The 16,574-nt window shown below is 57.4% G+C and overlaps 1 protein-coding gene across 1 annotated transcript; it reads left to right on the top strand.

Moving 5' to 3' along the window:
- Positions 1–12,084: 12,084 nt before the first annotated feature.
- On the top strand, positions 12,085–15,799 carry LOC138822669 (proline-rich transmembrane protein 3-like). Its single transcript, XM_070015449.1, has 3 exons — positions 12,085–13,035; positions 13,183–13,338; positions 13,982–15,799. The coding sequence occupies exons 1-3, from the start codon at positions 12,135–12,137 to the stop codon at positions 15,748–15,750; spliced, it is 2,826 nt and encodes a 941-aa protein (XP_069871550.1). The 5' UTR covers positions 12,085–12,134; the 3' UTR covers positions 15,751–15,799.
- Positions 15,800–16,574: the final 775 nt, after the last annotated feature.

Genomic DNA, 16,574 nt, shown 5'->3' with positions numbered 1-16,574 from the left:
GCAAACCCTCAGACTGGACTACTTAAACGTTTCTGTGTTTAAATTTTAAATACACAATTTGCAACCAGGACATCCTGTTGTCTCAAATAACATGTTTTGGGGACAACTAGTATGTGAGTAGGGGCACATGGACACACTGAGGTAGATACTAGGGCATTTGTTGCATTTGCTAATGATTATGGAAAACAATACCGTAAAAGACAGGGTTACAGAGAAACAAGAAACAGTCGAAGACCTCAGTGTTCAAAGCCAATCAGGCATACAAATTAGCAAGACTCCTATCGCCAAAGAGTCAGGTATAGTGAATCATGCCTGTAATCACAGCAATTCTAGAAACAGACATCAGGAGAATCCTGTTCAACACCAACCAGAGCCAGAAAATGAGCAAAGCCTCATTTTATCCACTAAGAGGCATGGTGGTACACACTGGGGATTTCACCTATCGCAGGAAGGAAGGAAAATCTCAGTCTAAGGCAAGGTCCAGGCAAAAACACAAAACCCTACCTGAAAAAACTAAAGCAGAGGGGGCTGGGAAGGTGGCTCAGTGGTAGAGCGCTTGCCTTGCATGCCTGAGGCCCCGGGTTCGATTCCTCAGCACCACATAAGCAAAATAAAAAAAGCCAGAAGTGGCGCTGTGGCTCAAGTGGTAGAGCGCTAGCCTTGAGCTGAAGAGCTGAGGGACAGCGCCCAGGCCCAGAGTTCAGGCCCATGACCGGACCCCCCCCCCAAAAAAAAAAAACTGATGAAGAGGTAATAGAGGATGAGGAATAAAGAACACTAAATGTTAAAAAAAAAAAAAAAAAAAAAAAAAAACTAAAGCAGAAAGGGTTATGAGTGTGGCTCACTGGGAACGCACCTGTCCAGCAAGCTCCAGGTCCTGAGCTCAAACTCTAGTAACCATCAAAATGAAAACACAGGGATGCACAAAGTTTAGACATATTCATAGCAACATTCACAAAATCAAGTAAGAAACACCCTAACTGTCCATTAAGTAATAGTGGATAAGCAAAATATTGTATCCATAGGACAGGATATTATTTGGCAACCAAACGAGTGATCCACTGACATTACCAACCCAGATGGACTGTGAACCACTTAGGGAAGCTCATTTCCATACATCAGAATATTCTCCAGGTTTTCTCTTCCTCTTTGCAATGCCAGGTGGAATGCAGAGCCTCACACAATGGGAGGCAAATGCTCCATCACCAGGCTACATTTTTACTGGCATGTCCAGAATTAGCCAAGCCACAGAGATGTAGGTAGGTGGGTGGTGGCAGACTTGGAAGGAGACTGGAAAGTGCTTGCTAAGGGGCTGCCATATACTAGCTTTCCACCACTGTGAAAAACACCTAAGAAAACCCACTTGAAAGGAGGACAGGCCTACTTAGGCTCACCTTTTCAGATGCGCTTCGTGGCGGATTGGCTCTGTCCATCTTGGGCCTGGCATCCATGGGTGGGGACATGGCGTGAAGCAGCCTGGCGTGGTGGAAATGTGTGGTGAGCAAGGCTGCTCACCCACTGCTGAGAAGTGGAAAAGAATTCAGGGCTGAGGTCCTGACATCAAGAGGACACACCCCATGACCTCACTTCCGCCATCTAGGCCCCACCTCTTAATGATTCCACCACCTCTGCTTAGTGTGCCAGATAGGAGAATGAAGGCCTTTTCCAAGTCACAGCAGGTGATGAGAATGTTCTAAAACTCATGGGATAGGAAGCAGGGGTGTGGCTTAGTCTTGCCTAGCATGGGCAAGGTGTTGGATTCAAAAATAAAAAGCAAAATATGGGCTGGGAATGTGACTCAGTGGTTGAGTCCTTGCCTAACATGCAGGAAGCCCTGGGTTCGACTCCTTAGTCCCACATAAACAGAAGAAGCTGGAAGTAACACCATGGCTCACGTGGTAGAGCGTTAGCCTTGAGCAAAAGCAGCTCAGGGACAGTGCCCAGGCCCTGAGTTCAAGGCCCAGGACTGCCCCTCCCCCCAAAAAGCGAAAACTAAAAAGCAAAACTGAATATGATGCAAAATGCGCACATCTGTGAATGCCTAACACTAAATAGTACTGTTACATGGGAATTTGGTGAGATTCGGAGAAGCCACACTTTGAGAGGTCAAAGTGGGAGTCTTTATTAGAAAGCCCACAACTTGCAAGCAGACTCATACCCCCCCCCAAAAAAAAAAAAAACTTGCAGTCCCAACTGTGGCTAGCACAAAGTTTATAAAGGTAAAAACCACATCAAGGCAGATGTCACATGTTGTAAGGACTAGCAAAGCGTATTTTACATAAGCAAACAAAACAAGATATCTAGGGGGAAACATCAGGGATAATCAAGGGCCAGTTATGGGGGGGGGCAGGGAAGGACATTCAAGGGCAATCAAGGGCAAGTATTCTCTGGAGAAAGACTGTCCTGGAGCTAAACCAGCCATGACACATCTGCAGTTCAAAGAATGACGTACATCACCTTTAGAGTTCTCCTGGGAAAGTCCCAAGAAAGACAGCAATGCTAGTCGGGCACCAGTGGCTCACGCCTTAATCCTAGCTGCTCAGGAGGCTGAGATCTGAGGATTGAGGTTCGAAGTGGGGCAGGAAAGTCTTTGAAACTTTTATCTTACCTCCAATAAACCACTCAGAAAACCAAAAGTGACGCTGTGGCTCAAGTAGTAGAGCTCTAGCTTTGAGCTGAAGAGCTAAGGGACAGCGCCCAGGCCCAGAGTTCAAGCCCCATGACCAACAAAAAAGAGAAAGAAAACAAAAATTTCTTATCTCAATGGGAAATCAAATCTTAAGATTATTTTTCACTTACCTAAGAAGATTAAAGCAAATTAAAAATCAAGCAATACACATCAGAGGAAAAAAATGCCTAAGGAAGGAGTTCCAATCACAATACCCTTCTTAAATTGGCTTCAGTTATTAAGTCATAATTCTAGTATCATAAAAGCAGAATTCTGATATAAACAAAAACAGTCCAGGCGCTGGTGGCTCATGCCTATAATCCTAGCTACTTAGGAGGCTGAGATCTGAGGATCATGGTGCAGTGCAAAGCCAGCCCCCGCAGAAAAGCCCATGACACTCTTTTTTTTTCCTTTGGGGCTTGAACTCTGGGCTTGGGCGCTGTCCCTGTGCTCTTCAGCTCATGGCAAATGCTCTACCGCTTGAGCCACAGCAGCACTTCCAGTTTTCTAGTGGTTTATTGGAGATAAGAGTCTCACGGACTTTCCTGCCCAGGCTGGCTTTGAACTGTGATCCTCAGATCTCAGCCTCCTGAGTAGCTAGGATGACAGGCGTGAGCCACCGGCGCCCAGCATCTGTGACACTCATGTCCAATAAACCACCAAAACACTGTGGAGCTGTGACTAAAGTGGTTGAGCACTAGTCTTGAGCAAAAAAACTCAGAGACAGCACTCAGGCCCTAAATTCATAGCTCCAGGTCTGGCACCAAAACAAGCAACAACAAAAGAACTTGAAAGCTCAGGTTTGTTGAGCTGGTATTGGTGGGGGCTGAAATCTGAGAACAAATGTGTTGGGGCTCAGAGGACCCTGTCCACTTAGCCTGGCCAGGCTAGCAGCAGAGCATGGCTTCCTGTGCCCTGGAAGTTGAGGACAGCTGGCAGAGCACAGAGCAGGTCTGCCAGCTGCCCCATCTCCCACCTGGTCTGCCTTTTGTTTGCTGGGCATGCCTGCCAGAGGGGCCAGCCAGAGCGAAGACGCCAGCCAATCGTTCCCGGCAGCGCTCCGGCCCTTTCCTCCTCTGTCTTTCTTGGGCGCTTCCAGACTACTTCTGGCGAGAGCTCACACAGCTCGCAGACGTGTGGATCTGAAGCCTTTACTCCACAGATCCAGCTGGAAGGCCTCGTTCACAGACAGATGAACAGCCAGGGACGCCTGGCCAGACTCAAGCTTCCATCTCCCTTCACTTCTCATTGCTCTTCCAGAGGGGTCGACGGAATGTCGCTATTAAGAGCACTGGCTCCAACTTACTGCCTTTTAGTTACTGTGTGACCTTTGAGCTACTTAGCCTTTCTGAACTTGAGCTTTGCCAGCTGGAAAAGAAAGAACACAATTGGGTAGTGTGCTGGGAGGATCTAGAAGGAACAATGCTAGCCAGACACCAGAGGCTCATGCCTGTAATCCTAGCTACTCAGGAGGCTGAGAGCTGAAGTTGGCAGTTCAAAGACAGCCTGGATAGAAAAGTCCCTGTGAGGCTCATGTCCAATTAACCACTTAAAAATTGGAAGTGAAGGGGGTAGGATGGGAAGGGATGGGAAGGAGAAACAAAGGAGGAGGCTACAATGCTTGATAAGAAATGTACTCATTATCTTGCCCATGTAATTGTAACCCCTCTGTACAGTATTTTCACAATAAAAAAAGTTGGAAGTGAAGCTGTGACTCACAGTGGTGGAGCGCTAGCCTTGAGCTAAAGAGCTCAGGGCAGTGCCCTCACCCTGAGTGAGAGCCCCACAGATGACCGAAAAAAGAAATAACAATGCACACAGGGTGCACAGTACCTTGGCACACTCAGTGCTTGATAAGCACCCTGTAATTAGAGTCACCTTTCCCCCACCCACTGTCCCTGGGTGCCCAGGACCATGCCGACAACTCCTGGAGGGAGATAGATGCTCCCACCTATAGTGGGCACCGGTGCGGCCTGCTGTCCCCTGCGTCCACCCCCTCACCTCCCTCAGCCTCCTCCTGTCCTACTGATTACTTTCATCTTGGCCCCTGGCCAACAGGCTGATCATCTCTCCTGACTCTGAAATCCCAGAGCCTGGCCCAAGGGCCTTGGAAACACATGGCTTGGGGCTGTGGGCTCCAAAGAAGGTAGTCAGTGAGCAGCACGCAGTCCTGCTGATGGGGTGTGAACACGCACACCTGTCCTCCTGGGGGAGACTGAGGAAGGAAACCAGGCCAGTCCTGAGCCACCCGGGTGGGGGTGGGGGTCCTCAGAGGACAAAGGATACTTCCCAGAGGGAACAGCCAGACCCTTGGCTCCCATAGTGGCCCTTAAAGCATTCCCAAGGAAGGCTTCCCAGCGGGGAAAGGACCTGGAAATCAGGATGCTGGAAAGAGACTGGACAGACTGCAGAACCCCAATCTACTATGTAGAGAACCGAGGTCCACCGGGTGTGGGGTCCATGCCTATAGTTCGAGTTCTGCTGGAAGTGGAGGTCTAGCCCTGCCTGAGCAGCCTCCCTGAAAAACTAAAAGCAAAAGGACTGGGGACGTGGCTCATGCGGTAGAGGGCTTAGGCCCTGATTCACTCCCAGTACCACCAGAGGGAAAAAGATCCAGGTAATGTTCCACAAGGAGAGAACAACTGAACACATCTAAGAAGATCAGAGAAGCAACACAGAAAGGTGCAGTGCTGCCTTTGAAGACTTGAAGCCAACTGCACACAAGAAGATGCAGAATGGCCTGGGAAGGTGGCTCAGTGGTAGAGTGCTTGGCTAGCATGCATGGAGCCCTGGGTTCGATTCCTCAGTACCACAAAAAATAAAAAGGAGGAGGATGAGGAAGAGGAGGAAAAAAAGGAAGAAGGAAGAAGAAGCACCAGCAGCTTCTGCCACCCCCATCAGCTGCTGGTGGCTCACATCTGAGATCCTCAGATCTCAGCCTCCTGAGTAGCTAGGATTACAAAAGCTACTCAGGAGGCTGAGATCTGAGGATCTCAATTCAAAGCCAGCTGGAGCAAGAAAATCCATGAGACTTTTTTTTGGGGGGGTCCAGTCATGGGGCCTGAACTCTGGGCCTGGGTGCTGTCCCTCAGCTAGCGCTCTACCACTTGAGCCACAGCACCACCTCCGGCTTTTTTCTTTTTGCTTATGTGGTGCTGAGGAATCAAACCCAGGGCCTCAGGCATGCAAGGCAAGGGCTCTACCACTGAGCCAACTCCCCCCCCCCCCCCGCCCCCGTGAGACTCTTATATCTCCAATTAACCACCAGAAAACCAGGCCCCGAATCCAAGCCCTGGGACTGACCTCCCCACCCCAGCAAAAAAAAAGATGCAGAAGCCCCAGTGGCTGCCTACTGGGTAACAAGAACACCAGGAACATTAATTGCGAGGCTGTGTAGAAGGAGCTTCCTGTCACATGACAAAGTACCTGACACAATCAATTTCGAAGGAGAAACTTTTTTTTTTTTTTTGTTGGTCGTGGGGCTTGAACTCTGGGCCTGGGCGCTGTCCCTCAGCTCTTCAGCTCAAGGCGAGCGCTCTACCACTTGAGCTACAGCGCCACTTCCAGTTTTCTGGTCGTTTATTGGAGATAGGAGTCTCACGGTCTCTCCTGCCCCGGCTAGCTTTGAACCTCGATCCTCAGATCTCAGCCTCCTGAGTAGCTAGGATTACAGGCGTGAGCCACCAGCGCCCGGCGAGAAACTTTTTTTTTTGGTTCATGTTCTAAGAGGTTTCCATCCTTCGTCACTGGGCCATGTTGCATGTACACTGTGGCCAGAGCACGTGGTAACCGAGGAGCAGAGCAGGAGAGAAAGGGGCCAGTGCCCCAATATCTCCTTCAAGGGACCCCTTCTTCCAATTACCTCACTTCCCCCTCCTAGGCCCCAACTCTTCAAGATTTCACCCTGCCAAATGCCCTGAGAATTTTTTCTCTCCTTTCCTTCCTCCTTCCTTCCTTCCTTCCTTCCTTCCTTTCCTTCCTTCCTTCCTTTTTTCCTTTCTCTCAATCTGCAGTACTTGGGTTTGAACTCAAGGCCTTGTGCTTACTAGGCAAGTACTCTAAGGGGAGGAATTCTTCCTGCTCTTTTTCTTTTTCTTTTTTTTTTTTTTTTTTTTTTTTGCCAGTCCTAAGGCTTGAACTCAGGGCCTGGACACTGTTCCTGAGCCTCTTTGTGCTCAAGGTTAGCACTATACCATTTGAGCCACAGCACCACTTCTGGCTTTTTCTGAATGGTTTATGGGAGATAAAAGTCTCAGGAGGGGCCGGGCGCTGGTGGCTCACGCCTGTAATCCTAGCTACTCAGGAGGCTGAGATCTGAGGATCGCGGTTCAAAAGCCAGCCCGGGCAGGAAAGACCGTGAGACTCCTATCTCCAATAAAAACCACCAGAAAACCGGAAGTGGCGCTGTAGCTCAAGTGGTAGAGCGCTCGCCTTGAGCTGAAGAGCTGAAGGACAGTGCTCAGGCCCAGAGTTCAAGCCCCACAACCGACAAAAAAAAAAAAAAAAAAAGTCTCAGGAGGGCTAGGAATGTGGCCTGGTGGTAGAGCGCTTGCCTAGCATGCATGAAGCCCTGAGTCTGATTCCTCAGCACCACATATACAGAAAAAGCCAGAAGTGGTGCTGTGGCTCAAGAGGTAGAGCGCTAGCCTTGAGCAAAAGCAGCTCAGGGATAGCACCCAGGTCCCGAGTTTAAGCCCCAGAACTGGAAAAAAAAAAAAAAAGTCTCAGACTTTTCCCCCAGGCTGGCTTCAAACTGCAATCTTCAAATCTCTTTTTCTCGAGATCTTTATCATCCTTCTGATTATAAAAGCAATGTTACGGAGTTTAGAGTACTAGCAAATATAAAAAAATCATAATCCGGTAAAAATCCTATCAGCCACTATTTACCTCCCCATCCTCAGGTGTAGCACGGTTGTGTGGGTATTAGGAAGAGACCTGAGAGGACAGAGCTATCAGCACGTGAGGACGCACACCTGGGTCAGGAGGCTCGCTGCAGTATCTGCTTAAATGAGCTAACTTGCTGCAGAGCAGATCCAAGCACCTGATGGCCCATCTGCAGGGCTGGAGGTGGGGGCGGGGTCTCTGAGTGAACAGCAGCTCAGCAACACCGTGCAGCTAGTTGAAAGAAGAGGGCGGAGCAGATGCTTACCGCCTTCAAAAAAACTCCTAACCCATTGTGTAAATGAACAGTATTATAGAGTAATTATAGAATAATATGAGCCACGTGGTCCTAGTTATGTGAAAAGAAAATCTGTATGCACATGTATGGGGGTTTAAAATGTTTTTATTATCCTTTTTTTTTTTTTGTCAGTTGTGGGGTCTGAACTCGGTCTGGGCGCTGTCCCTCAGCTCTTCAGCTCAAGGCTAGCGCTCTACCACTTAAGGCCACAGCGCCACTTCCAGCTTTTTCTGTGTATGTAATGTGGTGCTGAGGAATCGAACCCAGGGCCTCAGGCATGCAAGGCAAGTGCTCTACCACTGAGCCACCTTCCCAGCCAGCTCTTTTTTCTTTTTTAAGTGACTGTCATGGGGCTTGAACTCAGGGTCTGGGCTTTGTCCCTGAGCTTTCACACTCAAGGCTGGCACTCTACCACTTGAGCCACAGCCTCACTACCAGCTTTCTTGGTGGTTAATTGGAGATAGGAGTCTCACAACTTTCTTGCCCAGACTGGCTTTGAACGGTGATCCTCGGGTCTCAGCTGTGATTACAGGTGTTTTACAGGCTTGATTGGCAGAGCCTTGAGCACAAAAACTTGGGGACAGCCCCAAGACCCAGAGTCCAAGCCCCCAGGACACACACACTCACGCCGGCTGCTGGTGGCCCACACCTCTGATCCTAGCTACCAGAGAGGCTGACCTCTGAGGATCAAGGTTCGAAGCCAGCCCCGGCAGGAAAGGCTGTGAGACTCTTATCAACAATTAACCCGCAGAAAAAAAGAGCTGGAGGTGGGGCTGTGGCTCAAATGGTAGAGCACCAACCTTCAGCAGAAAAGCTCAGGGACAGCGCTGAGTTCGAGCCCCAGGGCTGGCACAGGCTCACGCTAAAACCCAAACAACAGGTGCACCGGGAGGCCCCGGCGCGCGGGCGGGGATGGCCCGGGCCCTGGACGCCCCCGCGGGCCGCGGTCCCCCCTCGGACCCCCCCGGGCCGCGGTCCCCCCCCGGACCCCCCCGGGCCGCGGTCCCCCCCCGGACCCCCCCGGGCCGCGGTCCCCCCCGGACCCCCCCCGGGCCGCGGTCCCCCCCCCATCAAGGTCTTCCCCCCCGACCCCCCCCCGGGCCGCGGTCCCCCCCCGGACCTCCCCGGCCCCGGCCCCCGGCCCCGCGGGCGGCAGGCGGGGACGGACCCCGCGAGGCCCCGGCCCCGGCCCCGGCCCCGGCCCCGGCCCGCACGCCCTCCGCCGGCCGCGGCTCCCGCGCCAGCGTCGGCGGCCGCCGCCTCGGGGAAAGGGTTAACGGCTGGCGGTGGGCGGGCCCGCGAGCCACCGCGTCCGCAGCGCGGGGCCCGAGCATCCCGGCTGCGGTGCGGGCGGCGCGCGCCGGGCGAGCGGCTGCGGGCGCGGGCGCAGGTGAGCGGCCCGCCGGCCGGGGAGGGCGCGGGCGCGGGGCGCGGGGCGCGGGGCGCGGGCGGCGGCGGGGCTCCCACGGGCGGCGGCGCCCACCCCCGCCGGGACACTGCGGGAAGGCGCGGAGCCAGGCCCAGAGGAGGCCGGGGAAGAGGTAACCCGAGCCGGGCCGGCTCCTGCAGGCTGCCCTGCGGCGGCCCGCACCCTGCCCCCGCCCCGCCGCAAGGTCTCCCCCCCATCCACCCAGCCCCCGCACCCCAACGCCGGGCGTCTGCAGGCGCCCCCTCCCTTGGATGGGGCGGGGGTGGCAGGCCGATGGTTGTTATTCTCCGCGATGACTTAAGCCTTCTCCGTGCTTTGCTTCTCGGAGGGAGCTGCTGGCCGTGCATGCGTGCACTCAGCTGGCTGTGTGACCTTGGACAAGTTGCTCAACCTCTCTGAACCGGGTGCCAAGCCCGCGCTGGGTGCACTCACACCGGCTCGTCGGGGAGGGGGAGGGCGGCACCCAGGGCACTGTCAGTAGCCGGCTGCTGTGTCGGGGCTCCAGGCACCCCATTTGGAACTGAAGCTTCTTCCTGGGTGCCCAGCCGGCAGCCTGGCCCGAGAGCAGGCCAGGAGGCCGGGAGCACTGGGGACGGTGGCTGCCCAGCACAGAAGAGCGAGACCTGGGACCCGAACACAGCCCACCGGCCACGGGGCCTAGGCGCTGGCCCCAGCTGCCTCCCTGGCCTACTTAGGGAGGGCCTGGGGAGCGGGGCCTCGGGAGGATCTGCCCGGGGCCAGGGGCGGCCAGGACCCGCTTCCCGGAGGAGGAGGAGCCCGAGGCCATCACTACCTGGCTGGGCGCGCGGGCCTCCCTTCCCTCTGGAAACTCTGAAGGCAGGTGGCCTGCAGCCCCCTTTGATCAGCCCCGGCCTCCCTGACTTCACCTTCTCCTGAGACTCTGTCCTTCACCGGCTGAATTCCAGCCACCGTGGGCTGCTCCCCGGGCTCCTTTAGCCATTCCTGCTCTAGGGCCTTTGCACTTGCTTTAACAAACTCAGCTCGTCCTAGGCCAGGCTCCTCCTGGCCAGGCAGCTTTTACTTAAATGTCTCCTCAGACAGGCCCCCTGGCACCCGGGAAATAGCTCCTAACCAGATTTACTCTCTTCACAGCCTATCTTATCTAGAATTACTTTCTCTGTCTCATCTAGAATAGAAAGCCAACTCCGTGGGGGCATCTGGTCTTGGTGTGTTTTTTTTTTTCTTTTTGTCAGTTGTGGGGCCTGAACTCTGGGCCTGGGCGCTGTCCCTCAGCTCTTCAGCTCAAGGCTAGCGCTCTACACTTGAGCCACAGCGCCACTTCCGGCTTTTTTCTTTTTTCTTATGTGGTGCTGAGGAATCGAACCCAGGGCCTCATGCATGTAAGGCAAGCGCTCTACCACTGAGCCACCTTCCCAGCCCCAAATATACCTTCCAGTGTTTTTTTTTTTTTTTTTTTTGTCACTCATGGGGCTTGAACTCTGGGCCTAGGCACTGTCCCTGGGCTCTTCAGCTCAAAGCGAGCACTCTACCACTTGGGCCATATGCCACTTCCTGGTGTGTTTTTTTTGTTTTTTGTTTTTGCAGGTCCTAGGGCTTGAACTCTGGGCCTGGGCGCTGTCCCTGAGCTGCTCTTGCTCAAGGCGAGCGCTCTACCTCTTGAACCACAGCGCCACTTCTGGCTTTTTTGAGTAGTTTATTGAAGATAAGAGTCTCACGGACTTTCTTGCCCGGGCTGGCTTCGAATCGCGATCCTCAGATCTCAGCCTCTTGAGTAGCTAGGATGACAGGCAGGAGCGTGGGTGCCCAGCTTGTGTTCCTCATTTTACCCACACAGAGTTCGGTTTATTTGCTGAAATAGTTAAGGGGAAGGAGAAGGAAAGCTTTATGGAGCAAAAGAAAAGTGAAGGACCCTAAACCCTACCAGGCTGCTATAGGGAGCCTGGCCCTTGTGGGAGGACCGCGGTCCTCTTCCCGTCCACCTCAGCACTCTGGAGCTGGCCCTCCAGAAATCAGGCTTCAGCCAGTGAAGGCGAAAGGAGCGGGCTTTGCAAGCAGAGGGAAAGACGAGCAATGCGGGGAGCAGGACGCGGTGGGCGCTGGAGAGCAGGTGAGCAGGTGAGCAGCCTGCGCAGCCAGGAGAGGAGGCTGTGTTCTCTCCAAAGGCAGCCAGGGCCCATGGGAGGTTTTGCAGCAGGGTAAGTCTCATGACCACAGAGAGATTCTGTTGTTGTTTGGTTTGTGTGTGGTTTTTTTGGTAAGTCATGGGGCTTGAACTCAGAGCCTGCATGCTGTTCTGAGCAATTCTTGCCCAAGGCTAGGGCTCTACCACGTTGAGCCACAGCTCCACTTCCAGTTTTCTAGTAGCTAATTGGAAATAAGAGTCTCATGGACTTTCCTGCCTGGGCTGGCTTTGAACCGTGATCCTCAGATCTCAGCCTCCTGAGTAGCTAGACTTACAAGCATGAGCCACCAGCGCCCAGCTAGAGGTTCCATTTAAAAAGTTTTTAGAGGGGCTGGGAAGGTGGCTCAGTGGTAGAGCGCTTGCCTTGCATGCATGAGGCCCTGGCTTTGATTCCTCAGCACCACATAAGCAGAAAAAGCCGGAAGTGGTGCTGTAGCTCAAGTGGTAGAGCGCTAGCCTTGAGCTGAAGAGCTGAGGGGCAGCGCCCAGGCCCAGAGTTCAGGCCCCACGACCGACCACAAATAAGTAAGCAAATGAATAGAAGTTTTTAGAGCGGCGGAGGCAGCTGCCTGTTTCTCTTCTAGCCCCTTGGGAGACCATGGAAACCCCGGCCCTCACGTGTCTCCCCTCTTCTTTAGACTCACCAGTGAGGACCGGAAGTTGAGGGCTCCACGCCTAGGAATCGGAGTGCGCCATGGCCCCCAGCCCACCAAGTCTCCTGCTGCTGCTGCTGCTGCTGCTCCGGTCCCTGGGGGCTGGCCCAGCCCTGGGCAGGGACCTTCGCGGGCCACTCGAGGACTCACAGTTCTACCTGATCCCATCCGGGCCTCAGGATCATGACCGGAACGCCAGAGATGCGAGCCTCTGGCATTCAGACAGCCCCCAGAGGCCCACGGAAGGCCCCAAGAGGCCTGCCGACCCTCCCCTGAGCCCAGCCCTGCATGGACCCAAGGCAGCCCACAGGGCCCGGGGAGAACGGCTCACTGCACCCGATGACCTCCAGCTGCCTCGGGGTCCCAGCTCCCAGGGCTGGACTGGACACCCTGACTCACAGGAGCCTCTGGAAGCAGCAGCCCAGGTGTCCCTGCTGCTGGCCCCCCCGCACCCCGCCTTGATCCCCACAAACTCCACGCCTCCGCTCAGGGTGCCCACAGCTGCTCCTTTCACGCAGGAGCCGGGAGGCCCAGCGGAACAGCACCCCCCGAGAGATGCGCGTCTGAAGGCCAAGGCTGGGGCTCCACGGGCACCGCCCGGGGCCAGGAGGCCAGTGCCCGGGGAACAGGGTGGGCATGAGGAGGACTTCCAGGAGGCAGCCCAACCCCCCCTCTCCACGCAGCAGGATCCAGCACCCTCAGTTGAGATGATGCCCCCGCAGGGGCCTGGGGCCCAGCCAGACCTGGCGTTGGCAAGAAGCCTTCCTCCTGCTGAAGAGCTGCCCCTGGAGCCCCCCAAAACGGGTGGAGCTGCAGAGGCCTGGGAGCTCAGCTCCCCGGGGCCTCAGCCCAAGCGGCCGGACCTCTCTGATGTTCAGGATGGCACAGAACCCCAGCCCACATCTCCAGCCTCACTGGCTCCCAGTGGGCAGCCGAAGCCAGGTGCGTGTCCCAGCGAGGGGGAAATAGTCCAGGCAGCTGCCGCCGCGAGCCTGCGGGGTTCTGGGTCCCATTTTCCTCATTGTGACCCATGCGGGCCACGGGTGGTCACTGCCACTCCAGGCACGGTGATCCCTTCTGTCTTTTCAGCCATCGCAGCGATGAACGGAGCCGACCCCATCTCTCCTCAGCGCGTGAGAGGCGCAGTGGAGGTCCCAGGCACCTCCAAGTCCCTCCTCCCTCATCTCTCAGACCCCCACCCAGCCACAAACCGAACAGAGAGCCCTGTGGGGGCCCCGCTGCCAGGTGAGGGCATGGCTGGGGGGGGTGGGGAGGTTCTGTCCAGTACCCCAAACTGTCACGTATAAGAGGAGAATGAGGAGCCAGGGGTAAGTGGACAAAAACAGCCCCTAAAAAAACAACTGGCTAGGCCAGGGCAGTGGCTCACGCCTGTAATCCTTCCTAGCAGGAGGCTGAGATCTGAGGATCATAATTTGAAACCAGCTCAGGCAGGAAAGTCTGTGAGTCTTGTCTCCAGCTAACCACTGAAAAGCTGGGAATGAAACCGTAGCTTGGGCCTGGGAACGTGGCTTCGCGGTAGAGTGCTCGCCTAGCATGTGTGAAGCCCTGGCTTCGATTCCTCAGTACCACATACACAGAAAAGGCCTGAAGTGACACTAGCTTAAGTGGTAGAGTGCTAGTCTTGAGCAAAAGAAGCTCAGGGACAGTGCCTAGGCCTTGAGTTCAAGCCCCAGGACTGGTAAAGACAAAACATAAAACACTGTGGCTCAAGAGTACAGCACCCACCTGAGCAAAAAAGCTAAGGCCCTGAGTTCAAGCCCCAGCGTGGACACGCGCACCCATGTCCCCGTGAGCTTGGGAAAGTTAAATAATTTACCAACCACAAAACAGCCCATTTCAGAGGCCATTTTCTACATTGTGATTGCAGACGAAGCCGAGGAGTGGCCCGGGCGCCCCCAAAGCCATCCCCCGGCACCCCCAGTCCAGGCCCCCTCCACCTCTCGCCGCGGCCTCATCCGAGTGACCACCCAGCGAGCCCTGGGCCAGCCGCTCCTGCCCGAGCCCTCGGCCAGCTCCACGGCCCCCGCCCCGGCCTCCAGCCCCCCGGCCAATGCCACGGCGCCACCGCTGCGCTGGGGGCCCCTCCGGCGGGTGCTGAGCTTCTCCTGGGAGCTGCACGTCTACGGGGTGGGGGTGCTCTTCCTGCTGCCCGCCCTGCTGGCCCTGGCCACGCTGGCGGCCGCCCTGGCCGGGCCCCGGCTGGCCCTGGCGGCCGCGGCGCTGGTGCTGGTGGCGTCGGGGCTCCGGTCGGGGTACATGCTCACCGATCCGTACGGCTCGCAGGCGCGGCTGGGCCTCCGTGCCGGCTTGGTGCTCTACAACCTGCCCTTCCCGTTGCTGCTCACGGCGCTGGCGGCCCTGACCCTGCTGGGCCTGGGCGCGGGGCTGCCGCCGGCGCTGCGCAGGCCGCTGCTGCTGGGGGCCGCGGCGTCGGTGCACGGCGCGGCCCTGCTGGCCGCCGACCTGCTCTCGCCCAGGCCGCTGCTCAACCTGCTGGCGCAGGGCCTGTCGTGCGCGTGGGGCGCGTCGGTGGCGCTGGGCACGCTGTGCCTGTGCCGCCGCCGCCTGCTGGCCGGGCCGCGCGGCGGGGACGCCAGGCCGGGCCCGCGGCTGCTGGCCGTGGCCGGCGCGCTGGGGCTGCTGGCCAGCGGCCTGCAGCTGGCGGCCGCGCTCTGGCTGTACCCGGGCCCCGGCCGCGAGGGCCGCTTCTCCTGGGCCTGGTGGGGCGTGCACTTCTGGCTGCGCCTGCTGGAGCTCGGCTGGGCGCTGGCCCTGGCGCTGGCCGCGCTGGCCGCCGCGCGGCCCCGGCCGCCCACCGAGCACGCGTGCTGGGCCAAGCTGCTGCGCCTGGCCTGCCCCGCGCCGTCGGGCAAGAGCGAGGTGCCCGAGCGACCCAACAACTGCTACGCGGGGCCCAGCGGCCTGGGCGGCCCGGACATCAGCAAGAGCCTCATCCGCAACCCGGCGGAGGCCGGGCCGCCCGCCGCGCCCGGCGCCGGTGCCTGGGGCTCGGCCGCGTCGCTGGGTCGCGGCCGCCCGGGGGGCCCGGGCCTGTCCCGCGGCAGCGTGGCGCCGGCGCCGTCGCTGAGCGAGCTGGACCTGCGGCCGCCGTCGCCCATCAACCTGAGCCGCAGCATCGACGCGGCGCTCTTCCGCGAGCACCTGGTGCGAGACAGCGTGTTCCGGCGCTGCGGCCTGCGCGGCCTGGCCTCCCCGCCGCCGGGGGGCGCGCTGCGGCCGCGCCGGGGCAGCCACCCCGACGCCGACCTCGAAGGCGCCGGTCCTCTGCGCCTGCGCGGACGCTGTCGCTCGCTCAGCGATGTGCGCGTGCGCGGGCCCGTGCCGCAGCACGTGGCGGACGAGACCGAGCGGACGGCCGCGTGCTCCGGCAGCTCGCTCGACAGCTACTCCCGGGGCTCCCTCAAGATCAGCTGGAACCCGTGGCGCCACGGGCTGTCGTCGGTGGACAGTCTGCCTCTAGACGAACTGCCCAGCACCGTGCAGCTACTGCCGGCACCCACCCCAGCGCCCGCCCCGGCTGGGCCCCGGGAGCCCCAGGAGCCCCAGGGCCGGGCCCAGCCGCGCTGCAAACCCGGGGACTCGCGCAGCGCCTCCAGCGACACCATCGAGCTCTGAGCGGCGTCCCTGCGGCGCCTGGCCGCCCTCGGGCCCTGAGCGGCCTCCCGCGGGGCCTGGGCGCCGCCCTCGGGCCCTGAGCGGCCTCCCGCGGGGCCTGGGCGCCGTCCTGGGGCCCTGAGCGGCCTCCCGCGGGGCCCGCACCCCTCCTCTTCGGTGCCCGCCCGGAATGGCCAGCTCCAGGACACTGGCGATCAGCTGGGCCTTCTGGCTCTCCGCCTGACTGCAGCCCGACGTGAACTCACCACTAGCCCCCTCACACCCTGTTTTTTGTGTTTTTAATATCTATATTTTTCCCCGGCAGGAATTTTGCACAGAGGCCGTGACTCTCACGGAATACAGGGTGGATGTGCATGGACTTGAGCATGGGGGACAGGGACCGGGTGTCCCGGGGTCCTCCAGTGGGCATGAGCCTCCTTGTCCAGATTGGCTGTCCTTTCTGTGCCAAAGAAATAAATGTTTAAGATTTGGCCCACAGCTCTGAGCCAGCGCCCTGTACCCAACCAGAGCAGGGCAAGGAGGCCTCTCCCCACAGTAACTCAGGCCTGAGCCTGGAGGCCTTTCAGAGGGATACTTGTTTTGGTAATAACTGTGGTTCAGGGTCTTCAGCCCCAATGTGAAGCCAACTCTGAGCCTGAGGGGAGAACATTGTGTTTCCTTCCTCCCCCCCTCCCCATCATGGGGCTTGAACTCTGTGAACTCTGGGCCTGGGCACTGTCCCACACTCTTCAGCTCAAGGCAAGTGCTCTACCACTTCAGCCATGGCACCACTTCTGGTTTTCTGGTGGTTTATTGGAGATAGAGTATCACAGACTTTCCTGCCT

This window comes from Dipodomys merriami, unplaced genomic scaffold, assembly GCF_024711535.1.
Source record: "Dipodomys merriami isolate MVZ:Mamm:240054 unplaced genomic scaffold, mDipMer1.0.p SCAF_114, whole genome shotgun sequence".
NCBI classification, from domain to species: Eukaryota; Metazoa; Chordata; class Mammalia; order Rodentia; family Heteromyidae; genus Dipodomys; species Dipodomys merriami.
The sequence above is the reverse complement of the archived record's forward strand: the minus strand, read 5'-3'. Positions and strand labels throughout refer to the sequence as shown.

Coding starts and splice junctions, on each gene's coding strand:
- LOC138822669 (XM_070015449.1), top strand. CDS start 12,135: ATGGCCCCCAGCCCACCAAGTCTCCTGCTGCTGCTGCTGCTGCTGCTC. Junction 13,036..13,182: donor CAGTGGGCAGCCGAAGCCAG/GTGCGTGTCCCA, acceptor CTGTCTTTTCAG/CCATCGCAGCGATGAACGGA. Junction 13,339..13,981: donor TGTGGGGGCCCCGCTGCCAG/GTGAGGGCATGG, acceptor TTGTGATTGCAG/ACGAAGCCGAGGAGTGGCCC.